Source organism: Lutra lutra, chromosome 3 (genome assembly GCF_902655055.1).
Source record: "Lutra lutra chromosome 3, mLutLut1.2, whole genome shotgun sequence".
Taxonomy (NCBI): Eukaryota; Metazoa; Chordata; class Mammalia; order Carnivora; family Mustelidae; genus Lutra; species Lutra lutra.
Window position 1 is genome coordinate 71189282 of NC_062280.1, and position 19900 is coordinate 71209181.

Below are 19900 nucleotides of genomic sequence, written 5' to 3' on the forward strand. Positions count from 1 at the left end.
CTGCATATTTTCAGACCACAATGCTCTAAAGCTAGAACTCAATCACAAGAGGAAATTTGGAAAGAACCCAAATACATGGAGACTAAACAGCATCCTTCTAAAGAATGAATGGGTCAACCAGGAAATCAAGGAAGAATTGAAAAAATTTATGGAAACAAATGATAATGAAAACACAACGGTTCAGAATCTGTGGGACACAACAAAGGCAGTCCTGAGAGGAAAATATATAGCGGTACAAGCCTTTCTCAAGAAACAAGAAAGGTCTCAGGTACACAACCTAACCCTACACCTAAAGGAGCTGGAGAAAGAACAAGAAAGAAACCCTAAACCCAGCAGGAGAAGAGAAATCATAAAGATCAGAGCAGAAATCAATGAAATAGAAACCAAAAAAACAATAGAACAAATCAACGAAACTAGGAGTTGGTTCTTTGAAAGAATTAATAAGATTGATAAACCCCTGGCCAGACTTATCAAAAAGAAAAGAGAAAGGACCCAAATAAATAAAATCATGAATGAAAGAGGAGAGATCACAACGAACACCAAAGAAATACAGACAATTATAAGAACATACTATGAGCAACTCTACGCCAACAAATTTGACAATCTGGAAGAAATGGATGCATTCCTAGAGACATATAAACTACCACAACTGAACCAGGAAGAAATAGAAAGCCTGAACAGACCCATAACCAGTAAGGAGATTGAAACAGTCATCAAAAATCTCCAAACAAACAAAAGCCCAGGGCCAGACGGCTTCCCGGGGGAATTCTACCAAACATTTAAAGAAGAACTAATTCCTATTCTCCTGAAACTGTTCCAAAAAATAGCAATAGAAGGAAAACTTCCAAACTCATTTTATGAGGCCAGCATCACCTTGATCCCAAAACCAGACAAGGATCCCAACAAAAAAGAGAACTACAGACCAATATCCTTGATGAACACAGATGCAAAAATTCTCGCCAAAATACTAGCCAATAGGATTCAACAGTACGTTAAAAGGATTATTCACCACGACCAAGTGGGATTTATTCCAGGGCTGCAAGGCTGGTTCAACATCCGCAAATCAATCAATGTGATACAACACATTAATAAAAGAAAGAACAAGAACCATATGATACTCTCCATAGATGCTGAAAAAGCATTTGACAAAGTACAGCATCCCTTCCTGATCAAAACTCTTCAAAGTGTAGGGATAGACGGCACATACCTCAATATTATCAAAGCCATCTATGAAAAACCCACCGCAAATATCATTCTCAATGGAGAAAAACTGAAAGCTTTTCCGCTAAGGTCAGGAACACGGCAGGGATGTCCGTTATCACCACTGCTATTCAACATAGTACTAGAAGTCCTAGCCTCAGCAATCAGACAACAAAAGGAAATTAAAGGCATCCAAATCGGCAAAGAAGAAGTCAAACTATCACTCTTCGCAGATGATATGATACTATATGTGGAAAACCCAAAAGACTCCACTCCAAAACTGCTAGAACTTGTACAGGAATTCAGTAAAGTGTCAGGATATAAAATCAATGCACAGAAATCAGTTGCATTTCTCTACACCAACAACAAGACAGAAGAAAGAGAAATTAAGGGGTCCATCCCATTTACAATTGCACCCAAAACTATAAGATACCTAGGAATAAACCTAACCAAAGAGACTAAGAATCTATACTCAGAAAACTATAAAGTACTCATGAAAGAAATTGAGGAAGACACAAAGAAATGGAAAAATGTTCCATGCTCCTGGATTGGAAGAATAAATATTGTGAAAATGTCTATGCTACCTAAAGCAATCTACACATTTAATGCAATTCCTATCAAAGTACCATCCATTTTTTTCAAAGAAATGGAACAAATAATCCTCAAATTTATATGGAACCAGAAAAGACCTCGAATAGCCAAAGGAATATTGAAAAAGAAAGCTAAAGTTGGTGGCATCACAATTCCGGACTTCAAGCTCTATTACAAAGCTGTCATCATCAAGACAGCATGGTACTGGCACAAAAACAGACACATAGATCAATGGAACAGAATAGAGAGCCCAGAAATGGACCCTCAACTCTATGGTCAACTCATCTTCGACAAAGCAGGAAAGAATGTCCAATGGAACAAAGACAGCCTCTTCAATAAATGGTGTTGGGAAAATTGGACAGCCACATGCAGAAAAATGAAATTGGATCATTTCCTTACACCACACACGAAAATAGACTCAAAATGGATGAAGGATCTCAATGTGAAAAAAGGAATCCATCAAAATCCTCGAGGAGAACACAGGCAGCAACCTCTTCGACGTCAGCCGCAGCAACATCTTCCTAGGAACATCACCAAAGGCAAGGGAAGCAAGGGCAAAAATGAACTTTTGGGATTTTATCAAGATCAAAAGCTTTTGCACAGCAAAGGAAACAGTTAAAAAAACCAAAATACAACTGACAGAATGGGAGAAGATATTTGCAAATGACATATCAGATAAAGGGCTAGTGTCCAAAATCTATAAAGAACTTAACAAACTCAACACCCAAAGAACAAATAATCCAATCAAGAAATGGGCAGAGGACATGAACAGACATTTCTGCAAAGAAGACATCCAGATGGCCAACAGACACATGAAAAAGTGCTCCATATCACTCGGCATCAGGGAAATACAAATCAAAACCACCATGAGATATCACCTCACACCAGTCAGAATGGCTAAAATTAACAAGTCAGGAAATGACAGATGCTGGCGAGGATGCGGAGAAAGGGGAACCCTCCTACACTGTTGGTGGGAATGCAAGCTGGTGCAACCACTCTGGAAAACAGCATGGAGGTTCCTCAAAATGTTGAAAATAGAACTACCCTATGACCCTGCAATTGCACTGCTGGGTATTTACCCTAAAGATACAAACATAGTGATCCGAAGGGGCACATGCACCCGAATGTTTATAGCAGCAATGTCTACAATAGCCAAACTATGGAAAGAACCTAGATGTCCATCTACAGACGAATGGATAAAGAAGATGTGGTATATATACACAATGGAATACTATGCAGCCATCAAAAGAAATGAAATCTTGCCATTTGCGAGGACGTGGATGGAACTAGAGGGTATCATGCTTAGCGAAATTAGTCAATCGGAGAAAGACAACTATCATATGATCTCCCTGATATGAGGGAGAGGAGATGCAACATGGGGGGTCGAGGGGGTAGGAGAAGAGTAAATGAAACAAGATGGGATTGGGAGGGAGACAAACCATAAGTGACTCTTAATCTCACAAAACAAACTGAGGGTTGATGGGGGGAGGGGGTTGGGAGAGGGGGTGGGGTTATGGATATCGGGGAGGATATGTGCTATGGTGAGTGTTGTGAAGTGTGTAAACCTGGCGGTTCGCAGACCTGTACCCCTGGGGATAAAAATATATGTTTATAAAGCTGTAAAAAAAAAAAAAAAAAAAAAGAAAGAAAGGATGAATCCCCAAGTTTTGTAGCAACATGGACGGGACTGGAAGAGATTATGCTGAGTGAAATAAGTCAAGCAGAGAGAGTCAATTATCATATGGTTTCACTTATTTGTGGAACATAACAAATAGCATGGAGGACAAGGGGAGATGGAGAGGAGAAGGGAGTTGAGGGAAATTGGAAGGGGAGGTGAACCATGAGAGACTATGGACTCTGAAAAACGATCTGAGAATTTTGAAGGGGTGGGGGTTGGGAGGTTGGGGGCACCAGGTGGTGGGTATTGTAGAGGGCACGGATTGCATGGAGCACTGGGTGTGGTGCAAAAATAATGAATACTGTTATGCTGAAAAATAAAAAATAATTAGAATCTATAGTTTAGTGGAAATTTTATCATTGAAAAACCTAATACCAAAGTAAAAAATTAACTCAGTAGGCTCAATAGCAGAATGGAGATGACAGAAGAAAGAGTGGACATGAAGATAGATCAGTAGAAATTATCTAATCTGAATAACAAAATTTGAAGCAAGCAAACAAAAAGAACAGGGTCTTAGGGACTGTGGAATTGTACCCAGATGTCTAAAATTCATGTCATTAGAGTCTCAGAAGGAGAGAATAGTGTGATGCAGAAAAATTTTTGAATAATGACTGAAACCTTGTCAAAATGGCAAAAGACTTAAAATTACAGATTCAGGAGAATTTGAAAATCTCAAACAAGATAAATTGATCCATGTCTTAATGCACGAAAAACTAAAAACCAAAGACAAAGAAAAAAAATCTTGAACTCAGCTAAAGGAAAACAAATTACATATAGATAAAAAATGATTTCCGGGAGTTTATCATTATAAACCCTGGATGCCTAAAGGCAGTGAAACAACATTTTTAAAATTCTAAAAGAAAAGTCAAACCAGAATTTTATATTCAGCCAAAATATTCTTCAGGAATGAAGGAGAAGTAAAAATAAGCTGATATATAGGAAAACTAAGAGACTTTGTTGCCAATAGCCTTCTCTAAAAGAAATTTTTTTTTTTAAAGATTTTATTTATTTGACAGACAGGGATCACAAGTAGGCAGAGAGGCAGGCAGAGAGAGAGGAGGAAGCAGGCTCCCCGCTGAGCAGGGAGCCCGATGCGGGGCTCGATCCCAGGACCCTGGGATCATGACCTGAGCCGAAAGCAGAGGCTTTAACCCACTGAGCCAACCAGGCACCCCTCTAAAAGAAATTTTAAAGGAAGCTTTTCAGATATAAAGGAAATGATATCACAGTGAAACATGGAACTTTAAGAATGAAGGAAGAACTGCAGAAATGAGAAATATCTGGGTAAATATAATACTATGTTTCTCCCCTTAAGACTTTAAAAATATGTCTGACAGTTACAGGCCAACAATATATTTCCTATAGTACAAAGAATAGCCTCAGTATAAAGAGGGGAGTACATAGAGACCTGTATGGTGGTAAGATTTCTACATCCTCCTTGAAGTTTTAAAATATTAATTCTAGTAATTGGAAAAGTTAAGTATGTATATTGTAATTCTAGAACAACTTTTTTAAAAGCCACATAATAAGATACAGAAAAAAGTGAACAGATAAATTAAAATAGAATACTAAGAAAATATTCAAAAATAAGGTGAGAAAGGGGAAATAGAGGAACAAAAAACCTGAAGGATCAAATAAAAAACAAACAATATAATAAAAACAAAACAAATAAAACAAAAACAAAACTAGACTCATCTATTGCTATATATGAATAACTAACTTGAAATGTAAAGTTAAAGGATAGGAGAAGATGTATCTTTAAAATACTCATCAAAAGATAGCTGGGTTGGCTATATAAATATTGGATGAATTAGACTTTAGAGCAAGATAAATTACCAGGGAGAAAGAGGGATACTACATAATCAAAATAGATCATTTTAATGGGATTATTATGTCTCCATGTTAAATGTATATGCATCTAACAACAAAGCTTCCAAATATATGAAGCCAGAACTGAAGAACTGAAAAGAGAAATAGACAATTTCACAATTATAACTGGAGACTTCAATACTTCTCTCTCAGTTATCAGAACTACTGGACAGGAAATCTGCAAGGATATTAAAAAACTGAACAGTACCATCAACCACTGGATCTAATGCATTATTTATAGGATATTCCACCCAATAACAGTGTAATACACATTCTTTTCAAGTGCACATCAAATATATACCAAGGTTGTCCATATCCTGGGTCATAAAACAAATCCTACCAAATTTAAAAGAAATATAACAAAGTATGGTCTCTCTGGTGATAATGAAATTAAATTTGAAATCAATTATAGAAGGATATCTGGAAAGTCCCCAAATACTTGGAAATTACATAACACATTTTAAACTCATGGGTCAAAAAGGTCTCAAGGGAAATTAGAAAAGATTTTGAGGGGAAAAATAAAAAGATTTTGAGGGGAATGAAGTGAAAATGAATATACCAAAATTTGTGGGATGAAGCAAAGGTAATGCTTACAGGGAAATTTATAGCATTTAATGATTATAGTTGATGATAAGAAAGTTCTCAACTCAACAATATAAACCTAAACTTTCACCTCCAGAAATGAAACAAAACAAAACAAACCAACCAAAAACAAACAAACAAAAATCCCAATCAAGGAAAAGGATGGAAATAATAAAGATAAGAGCAGAAATCAATAAAACTGAAAATAAAACAATGGAGAAAATTGATCAAACTAAAACCTGGTTCTTCAAAAAGATTAATAAAATTGATCCACCCTAGACAGTTTGACAAAGAAAAAAAGGAAGACAACACAAGTTATATGTCAGGTAAAGAAATATCGTCATCTACCCCACCAGCATTAGGAGGATAATACCACAAACTTTGAGGAAATGAATTAGTTCCTTGAAAGCCACAAGCCACCATAACTCACCTAAAAAGGAATAACTCTTGACAGCTGTCTGCTAGACAATTCCACTGATTATACTCAACCTGCAAACTCTTCTGGTGGGCCGCTCAAATTTCAGCTCAGTTCTTTTATCTTTCGCTCTGCTGCTTGCAGTGGGCCACGCATGCTGATTCACAAAACAGATGGAAATTTGGTCAGGGTTTTTTGTTGTTTTGTTGTTTTGTTTTGGTTTTGCACAGAATTTGGGGGTTTTTCTCTCTAACTCTTTTATGAGAGTCCTCCTTCAGTTTCTAGTACTGGTGGTTGACTTCTGGTTCTTCGGGCCAGAAAGCTCAATGTTTTCTGTAAATACTTGCACAATATTGCACAGCATTGACTAAGGCCTTCCCTTGGGCTAAATCCAAAACAAAACCAGTGAATTTATCTTGTACTTCATCCCATCTTCCAAATGTCTCCTTCCAGAATTTTCCTGCTTTTGTTCACTGCTTCAGGTAGTCTGTATTTTGTCCCAAGTTTATAGTTATTTAAGGGAGGGTTGGTCTGATAGGAGCTTATTTGGCTTAATTAGAAAGCAGAACTCCTTCCTATGTCCCTTAATATTCTTTGACATTATTGTATTTATAGAAATATATTCACATGATTCAAAGTCCACAGGTACACAGGATGTATACATAACCTGATCTTAGATAGGATCCTCTCCCTAATTTCTTTTTTCCATAGGCAATCCCTTATATATTCTTCTAGACATAATATATGCTTAATGAAACAAATATGTATATGTAATTTTTTTCTTTTTTTTACAGAAATGGTAGTATGTCATACACATTGTTCTGCATATAACTTTTCTTTAGTTAGCAATATACAATGTAGATAATTCTATTTTTTTTAATTTAAATTTTATTATTATTATTTTTAAACATATATTTTTATCCCCAGGGGTACAGGTCTGTGAATCGTCAGGTTTACACATTTCACAGCACTCACCATAGCACATACCCTCCCCAATGTCCATAATCCCACCCCGCTCTCCCAACCCTCCTCCCCCCATCAACCCTCAGTTTGTTTTGTGAGATTAAGAGTTACTTATGGTTTGTCTCCCTCCCAATCCCATCTTGTTTCATTTACTCTTCTCCTACCCCTTAACCCCCCATGTTGCATCTTCTCTCCCTCATATCAGGGAGATCATATGATAGTTGTCTTTCTCCGATTGACTTATTTCGCTAAGCATGATACCCTCTAGTTCCATCCACGTCCTCGCAAATGGCAAGATTTCATTTCTTTTGATGGCTGCATAGTATTCCATTGTGTATATATACCACATCTTCTTTATCCATTCATCTGTTGATGGACATCTAGGTTCTTTCCATAGTTTGGCTATTGTAGACATTGGTGCTATAAACATTCGGGTGCACGTGCCCCTTCGAATCACTACGTTTGTATCTTTAGGATAAATACCCAGCAGTGCAATTGCTGGGTCATAGGGTAGTTCTATTTTCAACATTTTGAGGAACCTCCATGCTGTTTTCCAGAGTGGTTGCACCAACTTGCATTCCCACCAACAGTGTAGGAGGGTTCCCCTTTCTCCGCATCCTCGCCAGCATCTGTCATTTCCTGACTTGTTAATTTTAGCCATTCTGACTGGTGTGAGGTGATATCTCATGGTGGTTTTGATTTGTATTTCCCTGATGCCGAGTGATATGGAGCACTTTTTCATGTGTCTGTTGGCCATCTGGATGTCTTCTTTGCAGAAATGTCTGTTCATGTCCTCTGCCCATTTCTTGATTGGATTATTTGTTCTTAGATAATTCTATTTTGATATATTCCCAATTTTGTCATTTTTTAAAAAAGATTTTATTTATTTATTTGACAGAGAGAAAGAGATCACAAGTAGGCAGAGAGGCAGGCAGAGAGAGGGGAGAAGCAGGCTCCCTGTTGAGCAGAGAGCCCGTATGGGGCTGGATTTCAGGACCCTGAGATCATGACCTGAGCCAAAGGCAGAGGCTTAACTCACTGAGCCACCCAGGTGCCCCAGTTTCATCATATTTTTCTTTTTAAGATTTTATTTATTTATTTGTCAGAGAGAGAGCACAGGCAGACAGAGTGGCAGGCAGAGGCAGAGGGAGAAGCAGGCTCCCTGCTGAGCAAGGAGCCCGATGTGGGACTTGATCCCAGGACACTGGGATCATGACCTGAGCCGAAGGCAGCTGCTTAACCAACCGAGCCACCAAGGCGTCCCAGTTTTGTCATATTTTTAACAGTTGCACAGTTTTCTATTATTTTGATATCTTATTTCCATGTGGTTATATTTTAATCATCATATAGTAAGGATTAATTTAGTTAACAAATTTCTCATTATTTAGATTTTTAGTTTTTCATTATTGAAAATTATATAATATGCTTATAGCTTATTTATGTTCCCATCCTTGACTATTTTCTTAGAATATGTTTCTAGAAGTAGGATGTAGGTTCAAAGCATATACACGTGTTTTAAGGCTTTTGAAACACACTACCAAAATGACCACCAGAAAAGTTGCATCAATTTAAATTGCCATCAGCAATATTTGAGTGCCATTTTTTTTTTTAAGATTTTATTTATTTGACAGAGAGAGATCACAAGTGGGCAGAGAGGCAGGCAGAGAGAGAGAGAGAGAGAGAGAAGGAAGCAGGCTCCCCGAAGAGCAGAGAGCCCAACACGGGACTCGATCCCAGGACCCTGAGATCATGACCTGAGCTGAAGGCAAAGGCTTAACCACTAAGCCACCCAGGTGCCCCTTGAGTGCCATTTTAATATATTTATCAATATAGGGTATTATTTTTGTTCAACCTTGATAAAATTTTGTAGCAGAGGGGCGCCTGGGTGGCTCACTGGGTTAAAGCCTCTGCCTTCGGCTCAGGTCATGGTCTCAGGGTCCTGGGATCAAGCCCTGCATCTGGCTCTCTGCTCATTGGGGAGCCTGCTTTCCCCCCACCCACCCGCCTGCCTCTCTGCCTACTTGTGATCTCTGTCAAATAAATAAATAAAATCTTAAAAAAAAGAATTTTGTAGTAGAAATGGCATGTTATTATTTTTTTTAAAGATTTTTATTTATTTATTTGACAGACAGAGATCACAAGTAGGCAGAGAGGCAGGCAGAGAGAGAGAGAGGAGGAAGCAGGCTCCCTGCAGAGCAGAGAGCCCGATGTGGGGCTCAATCCTAGGACCCTGGGATCATGACCTGAGCCAAAGGCAGAGGCTTTAACCCACTGAGCTACCCAGGCGCCCCATGTTATTATTATTATTATTATTTTTTTTTTTTTTTTTTAAGATTTTTATTTATTTATTTATTTGACAGAGAGAGATCACAAGTAGGCAGAGAGGCAGGCAGAGAGAGAGGAAGGGAAGCAGGCTCCCTGCTGAGCAGAGAGCCTGATTCGGGACTCGATCCCAGGACCCCGAGATCATGACCTGAGCCGAAGGCAGCGGCTTAACGCACTGAGCCACCCAGGAGCCCCCCATGTTATTATTTTAAAATAGAAATCTCTTACCAGTGAGATTAGACATATTCTTATGTATCCTTATATTCTTATGTTTATTGAAAAATTGTAATTTTTATTTTTTTAAATTTTATTTATTTATTTACTTATTTATTAGAGAGAGCGAGCATACAAGCAGAGGGAGCAGCAGGCAGAAGGAGAAGCAGGCTCCCCACTGAGCAGGGAGCCCCAGGTGGGACTCCATCCCAGGACCCTGTGATCATGACCTGAGCCAAAGGCAGATGCTTAACTGAACCACCCAGGTGTCCCCAAAAGTTGTAATTTTTAAATTGCCCATTTATTAATATATCTTTTCCATTTTTATATTTGGTTACTACTAACTGTTAAAAAACTTTTAGTGTATCTTTGTTCCTTTGCTTCCAGATAGCTCCAGAAAAGTACCTTCTATTTAGATTATTGGGTGGCAGTTAACTACTAAATGGGTCATTCCATTAATATTTCAAAATATGTGACTAATATATTCTCCTTCACCTGAGGGATGGAATGGTTCTGTAAACCAATCAGAAAGAAACTATTTGGAGACAGAGCAATGATTGATATTTGCTTCTTAGGTATTCATTAAACACATTAGCAATCTGTTAGTTATTTGGTATGACAGAAAAAAGTTTGTGACAGTGGTTTTAGAATGCCTTGATGTCATTGTTTTCTAAATATTTAGTATTTTATATTTTGCTTTCCAGAAGAATGTCTTATCATTTGAAAGGTTTTTTTTAAAATAAGGTTTCTTGGGGCGCCTGGGTGGCTCAGTGGGTTAAAGCCTCTGCCTTCGGCTCAGGTCATGATCCCAGGGTCCTGGGATCGAGCCCCACATCGGGCTCTCTGCTTGGCAGATAACCTGCTTCCCTCTCTCTCTCTGCCTGCCTTTCTGCCTACTTGTGATCTCTGTCTGTCAAATAAATAAATAAAATCTTAAAAAAAAAAATCTACTGTCAGCATCTTTCTAGTATGCAATATAGTATAAATTAATTATAGTCATTAAAAAAAATAAGGTTTCTTAATGTTAGCTTGTCATTTTATAAATAGGTTATTTAAACTACCTTTTTTTTCCCATGTGGGTGGGTATGTAGAAAATGCTAAAATGTGTTATTCTAAGGAATTTTAGGCTTATTGTGAAAGTAGAGACTGAGTAGTAGTTGCACCAGTACCTATTCCCATTTATTAAAAGCTATCAGGGGCTGGACATTGTGCTAAGTGATTGCATTATCTTCTCTAAGAAACTATGTGAAGTAGGTATTATCTTCATTTTACAAATGAGGAAATTGTGCTCTTCATTTATCTCCTCTATGAAACTGAAAAAAAAAATGGACTCTCTTACTTGAGCTTATATTTCTCTCAGTACCTAGTTCAGTGTCTTGCCTGTGTTTAATATGTATTTTTTAATTAACAAAGGATTATTAGTTAAATTAAATTGTAACTTACAGATAATTTAACAAAGATAGCTGTTGTGTACTTTTTTCTGGCAATAAACTTAGAGGCTCAGGACATAAATTAGGAAGTATTCCTTAAAAAATGAAGAATAACAACATGTAATTAAGGTCGAGAGGAAAACATCAAGAATCCTAGGGTTCAGGGTAATTGGACAAAAGAAAGAAAAAATAGAGGTAATTATAGATTAATTAGCCATTGCATCCTCAAAATTCTGTTATGTTTTACTACAAAATAGCTGGATTATATATAGATTTAAAATGCATACATGATTATAGCAAGAGTTGCGTCTGACATGAAACTTGTTTTTCTCCTCAAATATAAAGTACAGTTCATCCAGCTTTCTGTTCTTTGCCAAAAGAATAAATGTCTTTCCAATACTTTCATAGAAAATTGTCTAGTAGTACATTATAGTTAATTTTTCCTATGATTTTTCTAGATGGAAGAGCCTACCTTTCTCCTTTCCAGCTACCTGATAGCTATTAACTGTGCTGCATGTATATCCAAATTGTATCTATATTCACTCATGTATTTTAAATAACTAGTTTAAATTGCAGTGAAATTGCACCCTGTGTTTTGCATTCATTTTACTGAACCCTGCTACTGCAGTCTCAGTACTTATTCAATGCTTGCTAGTGGATTACTTACAGCTGTCCTTCTCAAGTGATCATGTAAATCCTCCCTTCATTTTGAGAATTGTAGGTTTTGAATACAGAAAACATTTTCATAATACCTGTATTATTGCAGTGTTATGGTTCTGACACTGTTTTCATTAAAACTTACCACTTACACGAATTTAGATTTGAATCATTTTAAAATCTCACTAGGTGCAGAAGCAGTGTGTCTGATAGATAGGTGTGGATGGTAGGCTTTTGCTTTACTGTTTAGTTTTAATGTTAAGGCCTGTTTTCAGATACGCTCTCTTTTTTTCTTCCTGCATTTTCTCAAAATGAATGAAAGATTTGTTCTTATAACAAGTTATCTATAAATTATCTTTCTTGAATTTGAAGTCATAACTATCCTAAGGAGAAATGGAAAATTTGCTATTAACATGAAACAGTTGGTAACGTATATGATTGAGGGTGTAACATTAGATTATTTTATAAGTCAATTTTATTTTAATTTGAAATGTCACAGAATCACATTTTGAGTATAGACTTGCTGTAAGCCTTTTTCTTTTAATTATTCCCATATATCATGGGAAAGGGTGGGGGGAATTCTTGCCATAAAAAGCAAAAAAAAAGCATAAAAGCTTTGTCTTTTTTTTTTTATAAACATATATTTTTATCCCCAGGGGTACAGGTCTGTGAATCGCCAGGTTTACACACTTCACAGCCCTCACCATAGCACATACCCTCCCCAATGTCCATAACCCCACTCCCCCCTCCCAACCCCCCACCCCCCATCAACCCTCAGTTTGTTTTGTGAGATTAAGAGTCACTTATAGTTTGTCTCCCTCCCAATCCCATCTTGTTTCATTTACTCTTCTCCTACCCCCTTAACCCCCCATGTTCCTTCTCCTCTCCCTCATATCAGGGAGATCATATGATAGTTGTCTTTCTCCGATTGACTTATTTCACTAAGCATGATACCCTCTAGTTCCATCCACGTCCTCGCAAATGGCAAGATTTCATTTCTTTTGATGGCTGCATAGTATTCCATTATGTATATATACCACATCTTCTTTATCCATTCATCTGTTGATGGACATCTAGGTTCTTTCCATAGTTTGGCTATTGTAGACATTGCTGCTATAAACATTCGGATGCATGTGCCCCTTCGGATCACTACGTTTGTATCTTTAGGGTAAATACCCAGTAGTGCAATTTATGCTTTGTCTTTTTGAGTTAATTCATTTTCTTATTCCTTTACTTCATTGTAGTAGGGTATTAGGAGAGAGGAAACATACCTGTGGTCAACCAACTGTGTTAAATGAAAGTTGTTTCTTTAGAACTAATTTTAATGCACTAATCAAACGTTGCCAGTATAAAGTATCTGAAAATATCTGATGGCAGGAACTATATGTTTTATGTTTCTTTAACTGTACTTTTTACAGTATCTATCAACAGTCTATCATGTTCATTACTATTACTGAAAAATTGATACTACTTGAGGGTAAAAAGGGACTGATGGGAGGCTCAGTAGTGGAGTGGTTAAAAGCACTGAGCTAGACTTCTGCTTCTGGTTATTAACTAACCTCCCCCCAAGAATAACTATAAAAGCCGGAGGAATAAAAGCCACTGTTTGAAGGTATAGGTGAGCACCCAAAACAGTTAAGACATGAGAGCCTAGATCTAAGAGACTGAGAAAAGATTAGCTACACTGAGAAGTACCTGACCTTCTATGTCACAATTTCTCCTTAAAGCAATTTTTGACTTCTCAGAAGCACAAATGTAGGATGAGACATTGAGAAATCAAGACAGAAGTAGTTCCTAAGAGCCTAAAAAGCTAAGTAGAGATTTGGGAATCTCACACCGCCTTAGGGACAAAACTTAGATCTAATAGCTAAGCAGGAAGAGGCCTGGGGAATATCCCAGGCTTTCAGTTGAGACCCCAGAAAAGCTACAATAGGGAATAGACCAGTCTCAACTGGATCAATAGTTAATCTACTTATATTCTGTTTGCCAGAAGAAAATTAAATCCTCTGTTGAGGAAAAACATCATGAAGAGTTTCTATAAATTTTCATCCATGGTGTCCAACATTCTGATAAAAAATTATCAGACATGCCAAGGAATAAGACTAAGTGACTGAAAACCAAGAGAAAGCAGACAGTAGAAAGTGACCGACTGGCATCCACAAACTAGCTTCATCAGACACAGACTTAAATTAGTATGTTTTGGGCTTGGGGGAGGTGGTTCAGTCAGTTAACCATCTGCCTTTGTCTCAGGTCATGTTCTCAAGGTCCTGGGGTCAAGTCCCAAGTTAGACTCCCTGCTCGGTGGGGAGTCTGCTTCTCCCTTTCCCACTGCTCCACCTCTCATGCTCTCACTTTCTCAAATAACTAATTTTAAAAAATTATTTTTATGATCATGTTGTAGTAGTTAAAGTAACATTTCTCTTACCACTCTTTGGAGTTTTCCATAAAACTTTCCATAAAATTGGAAAAATTATATTGGATTTATTCATTGTTTTAATAATTGGCATATTAAAATTCTAACCTAAATTTTGTTAACAATAAGCTTGTGTGAATTTATTTTTGAAATATTATTTTCATTTTAAAGACCCAATCAATCCTTTCCTCTACTATTTACCAAGAAATTTTGATTTTCATTTTAAATGTGCTGCTTTAAAAGGCTATTTTCTAGTGCCATTTTCTTTTTTTTTTTTTTTTTAGCTTTTTTAAAATTTATTTATTTGACACAGAGTGAGAGAGATCACAAGTAGGCAGAGAGGCAGGCAGAGAGAGAGAGGGAAGCAGGCTGCCCGATGCGGGGCTCGATCCCAGGACCCTAAGATCATGACCTGAGCTGAAGGAAGAGGCTTAACCCACTGAGCCACCCAGGCGCCCTGTGCCATTTTCTTTTGATAATGAAGATTTCTTATATTTATCAGAGGAAGGCTTTTAAACCTATTCTGAAATTCTTCAGAAAAGATCTTTTTTGAATTAACTGTGGTCACCCTAACTGAAATCGGACCAGGGGACTTTCACTACTTTACATTCATAGAGCTACATATCTATGCCAAAGTATGTCAGTATCTGCCTGTCTCTGACTCTCTATTTCCTGGGACAGTGTGTGTCATTTAGTAGATGCTCAATTAGTATGTGTTGAATGAATGAGAACTAAAGAGAGAATAATCCCTTCTTGTCTTTAGAGAATTTATAATCTAATGGCAGAGATAGGACCAAAATATAGAAAAGATCAGGAATGCTTACAGGAAAGGAAAAGCTTATTTCAATTAAGCTTAATGATAAGTTTTGATTTGAAGGAGTTTTAATTTGATTCATGAGGAATTCAGAGTCAAATTTTTGGGAAGAGAATTATGACATGTTAGAAGAAGGTATTTGGGCTACTTTTGGAGGACTGCATTGTGTAGGGATAAGATTATTCATCTTGTCATGAGGTAGTTATATCCTGAGCCACATCTTTGACTATAGAAATGTACAGCAAGGAGCAGAGCTGTCTGAAGGCATGATTGGCTTTTTAAACTTTCTTGTGGAAATGCCTTGCAAATATGGAATTCTGAGACTCTCTGTAACAATGGTCATGTTGTGTTTGCTGAAGAGATAAAATAGATGTTTTTCTATTTTTCTAAAATAAAGTTAAAATATCAAACTTCACATATGAAAACAGAAAACAAAATATAATACCATCTATTTTCATTACACACAATGGCATTTAGTTTTTTCAGTAGCCCAGCAGAATTATGTTCATAAAGATTCCATTAACCAATAATATGTTTTGTCTCCTTCATTCCCACTCTGGTTAAAATTCACATGTTATTAATGTCAGGTACAGAAATTATTAAAGGAAAAGTAGTAGGTTATTTTATAAAGAACATCTTGTATAATTTTGGAAACCAAGCACAATATTCTCTTAATATTTGATTCCCAGAATGGATAGACTCAGATAGTAGTTACTGATACTGCATTGCTAACTAAATAGACCTTAAAAATTTTTTATCAAGGACAAGACTGAGCGTATTTTGCATTTTTTATTCCTTCTTAGGAAGTTACGATTTTACCAAATCTCAAAATACCAAAAGTGGTTTTGAGACTTTGTATTTTATATTTTTCTAAAAAATCTTCCTTACAACAGCAGAATGAGACTAATCTAATAGTTATGATACAAGGTTTGTTTGTAGTTAATATCTAATTTATACCTAGATCATTATCTCATGTTATATACTATCAATAGAGAAAGCAGTTCATATTTATAGTATATCAGTCTACAAATTCATATGTATTTGATGATTTTTAAAAATGATTTCCCTAGGAAATATAACTTTTGAAACAATGATGGACATTCTCCGAGATAAACCAAGTGGCATTAATATGGAGGGAGAATTCCTGACCACTGCAAGCATGGTTTCTATTTTACCTCAAGACTCCAGCCTTCCTTGCATTCACTTCTTCACAGGGACTCCCGATCCTGAGAGGTAAAGTCATAAAATATTATAAACCAGCAAGGGGTCAGGGAATAGGGTAGTCACTAGTCTTTGGTGATTTTGCCAGGCTAAATTTTTCTTACACAAATACGACAATAATTTTTGTATGCATTTTCTGTTCAGGTTGTAGTCTTCCATTTCCACATGTACATAACCACCATAGCTATTTTCATTTTTATCGTACAATATTACAATATGTTAACGGATTCTTGTATGCAGTTATCCCTACTCTCTTCCCCCACATATATTTAAAATTGTCAAGAAAAGTAAAGTAGATGGTTTTCTTTTGCAGATTCAATATTACAATATTAGATGATTAATAACAGTAAAAAGATTAAATGATGTAGTTGTGCCACATTTAGGTGGTTACTTCTCTACTCATATCTAGAAAATACATGCATATAAAATTTAAACCATCAGTAGTTGAAGTTATATCTCAAATAGGATTTGTACAGACTAGTCATTAGTGTCTCTCATAGAACTTAATGTGCACTACATTTAGAAATGATCTTATAGTCACTATCTCCTGGTATTATGGTCTTTTGTGTTAGTAAAGATATTTTCAAGAATATCGGATGAGACTCATGAATTCCTTATTAATACTGCTGCTCTTTTTCTTTCCAAATCCTAATCCTCAATCTGTAACACTGAGGATTGTTCTTACCCTTCAGCTGTGGAGTTTGCAGTAGAAAATGATGAACTATAATTTCACTTGGGCCTGTTTCTGTGCCAGCCCCTTTGTTAGGTTCGTGGGAATACAGGGCTAAAAAAAGTGTGCTCCCCAGCCCCAAAGAAGAGCCCAGTGTACGAAGACAGACAGACATGGGTATAACTAGTATGACAGGAACAACTAATATGTAAGAAATTAATAGAAACTAGAGGGAATCTTAAAAGATTTAGAATGATGCTAAATATTTTTATATCCCCACAAGCCAATTTAATGAAGACTTTTTCTTCTAGATCCATTTTTAAGCCTTTCATATTTGTACCAAATATCCCACAACTCTTGGATACGAGTTCACCAACATTTGGACATGAAGATCCAGTTAAAAAGAAGCCACGTTTTCAGTTTAAGCCTGACAGAAGACACCCACTCTACCAAAAACATCAACAGGCATTGGAAGTAATTGATAAAAAGGAGGTATGATTAAATTATATTGTTTTGTCATTAAGAATAGTTTCAAGTATGATTCAATCCACATTTTGAACTTTGGAATTTCAGCTTTCTTTCCTTCCTTCATCTAAAAATAGGTTTAAAAATCGTTTAGATGTTTAGATTATAGAGGTGTAACTGAAGGTTAAAAATAGTGGTTAAGAATGCATTGTGAATCTTTTAGGGAAAGTTAATGTATTAAATGTAGTAACAGTACCTCACATTTACTGAGCACTTACTATCCACCAGCATCATGGTACCATTACGCAGAATATTTTATTTAATCTTCACATTCTTTGTGAGTAGCTACTATTATTATATCCATTTACTGATAAGGAATCTGAGACTTGGGTAGTTTAAGCAGCTTACTTCGTTTATATCTCACACCAAAAATGACAAAATTACTGGAGGGCAGTTAACACGGTCTCTCACATAATGTTCGTAATAATATAGCCTTAGATTAATTTTTAAAAAGATTTTATTTATTTGAGAGAGAATGAGAGAGAGAGAGAGCATGGGGGGTGGTCAGAGGGAGACTCGTTCCTGGGACTCCAGGATTATGACCTGAGCCAAAGGCAGTCGCTTAACCAACTGAGCCACCCAGGCACCCAGCCTTAGAGGGGTGGGTCCCTGGGTGGCTCAGTTGGTTAAGCGACTTCCATTAATTTTAATGGAAGGTGCTTAACATCTCTTAGACTTAAAATAATGAGTCGGAGTTTTAAAAAAGTGATAAATGCTTGTGATTTTTAAATGTAAGCATTATAGAAGATTAACGTATCATCTAAAATCTCATCTCTAGAAATAAGCAGATATATTTTGGGGGGGACAGATAGATACACACATAGATTGACAATTTTATAATATCCATACTTCTTCAGCACTCTTGCCCTCTTCCCTCTCTACCCCAGAGATTAAAAAATAGACTAGAAGGAAATAGAAGGGCTACCCAAAGTTTTTTTTTACAGAACCATCAACTCATTTCCTTCAGTGAAGGAAAAGATTGGCCATCTTATACCTTTTCTCACCTGTTTATACCAGCTCCTGATTTCTATCGCCTATAATTTCTTTTAATTCATCAAAGTATATACATATACTTTATATGTATATACAAAGTATATACATATACATATACTATATATATATACATATATGTATATACATATACATTCTTTCTATGTAATATTAATTAAACTAATTGTCCTTCAGGTAATTATTTACTTGCTTTTGTCTGTAGTATGTTGGCATAGTTGCCATTCCCCCACCTGCTTTGCTTACACTTAAAAGCAGAGAGTTCTGTCCAGACCTTCTATTTGTTGTGAATTCTTGACACTATTCTTAATTTATTTTGGGCTACTTTGCTTTCACTTAAAACTTTGACTCTGGGGACGCCTGGGTGACACAGTTCAGCATGTGACTCTTGGTTTCAGTTCAGGTCGTGATCTCAGGGTCATTAGATTGAGCCCGACATGGAGCCCAGCATCGGCCATGTGTGGGCCCCGTGCTCAGCAAGGGGTCTGCTTAAGAGTCTCTCTTCTTCTCCCTTTGCCCCTCCCCTCCTTCAAATAAATCTTTAAATGAAAAACGAAAACTTAGAGCATAAATACTTTTTGTAGCCTGGTGGCATGGAGTGAGAAGCAAGCAGTTTGTCTTAGAAGCCCATCACATGTGCTGATGACAGCGCAGTCCACTGGCCATATACTGCTGTGCACTGTGTGGGCTTGGCTTACCCTCCAGACTCAGCACAGCCCTGTGAAGAATGATGAGCCCTTTGGCTCTTCTTGCTCAAGTTCTTCAGTGATGTGTTTCAAGACTGTCGGCTCTGGGGGGATTTTCCCTTGTTCCTCCCTGAGCAGCCTCCACACTGCACTAATTGCTTACTATAGTTCTCAAGAGTTGTCAGCTTCCTTTCCCCCTTAATACTGCGTCTGGAAGGTTGATTTTGTAGACTTATTATTAAATTTTTGTTCCATTAAATTGCTGATTGACAGTTTTCTGAGCAATACTGAAATTAAAATTTAAAAGCTGTTGTTACTATTTTAGACTTTAATAGACATTAAATGTTAGATTGACAACAGAAAGCAGTGGAAAGAATAGAATTTAAGGGAAGAAGTATCAAAGAGCTGGGTTCTAGTCTATTTTTTTTTAAATTTAAGTATAGTTGACACACAATGTTAACATTAGTTTCAGGTGTACAGTATAGTGACTGGACAATTCTGTACATTATACTATGCTCACCCCAAGTGTAGCTGCCGTCTGTCACCATATGTTATTACAATACCATTAACCATATTCCTTATGTGCCTTTTATCCCTATGACTTATTCATTCCATAACTGGACATCTGTATTTCCCTCTC

The 19900-nt window shown here is 36.7% G+C and overlaps 1 protein-coding gene across 5 annotated transcripts in view; it reads left to right on the plus strand.

The window, feature by feature from the left end:
- Nucleotides 1–19900, plus strand: part of SCRN3 (secernin 3) — a 36521-nt gene that overhangs the window by 13949 nt on the left and 2672 nt on the right. For all 5 annotated transcript variants that reach the window (XM_047722199.1, XM_047722198.1, XM_047722197.1 and 2 more), the window contains exons 6-7: nucleotides 16221–16383; nucleotides 17353–17533. In XM_047722199.1, the coding sequence (XP_047578155.1) occupies nucleotides 16221–16383; nucleotides 17353–17533 (344 nt within the window). The remainder of the gene's footprint in view (nucleotides 1–16220; nucleotides 16384–17352; nucleotides 17534–19900) is intronic.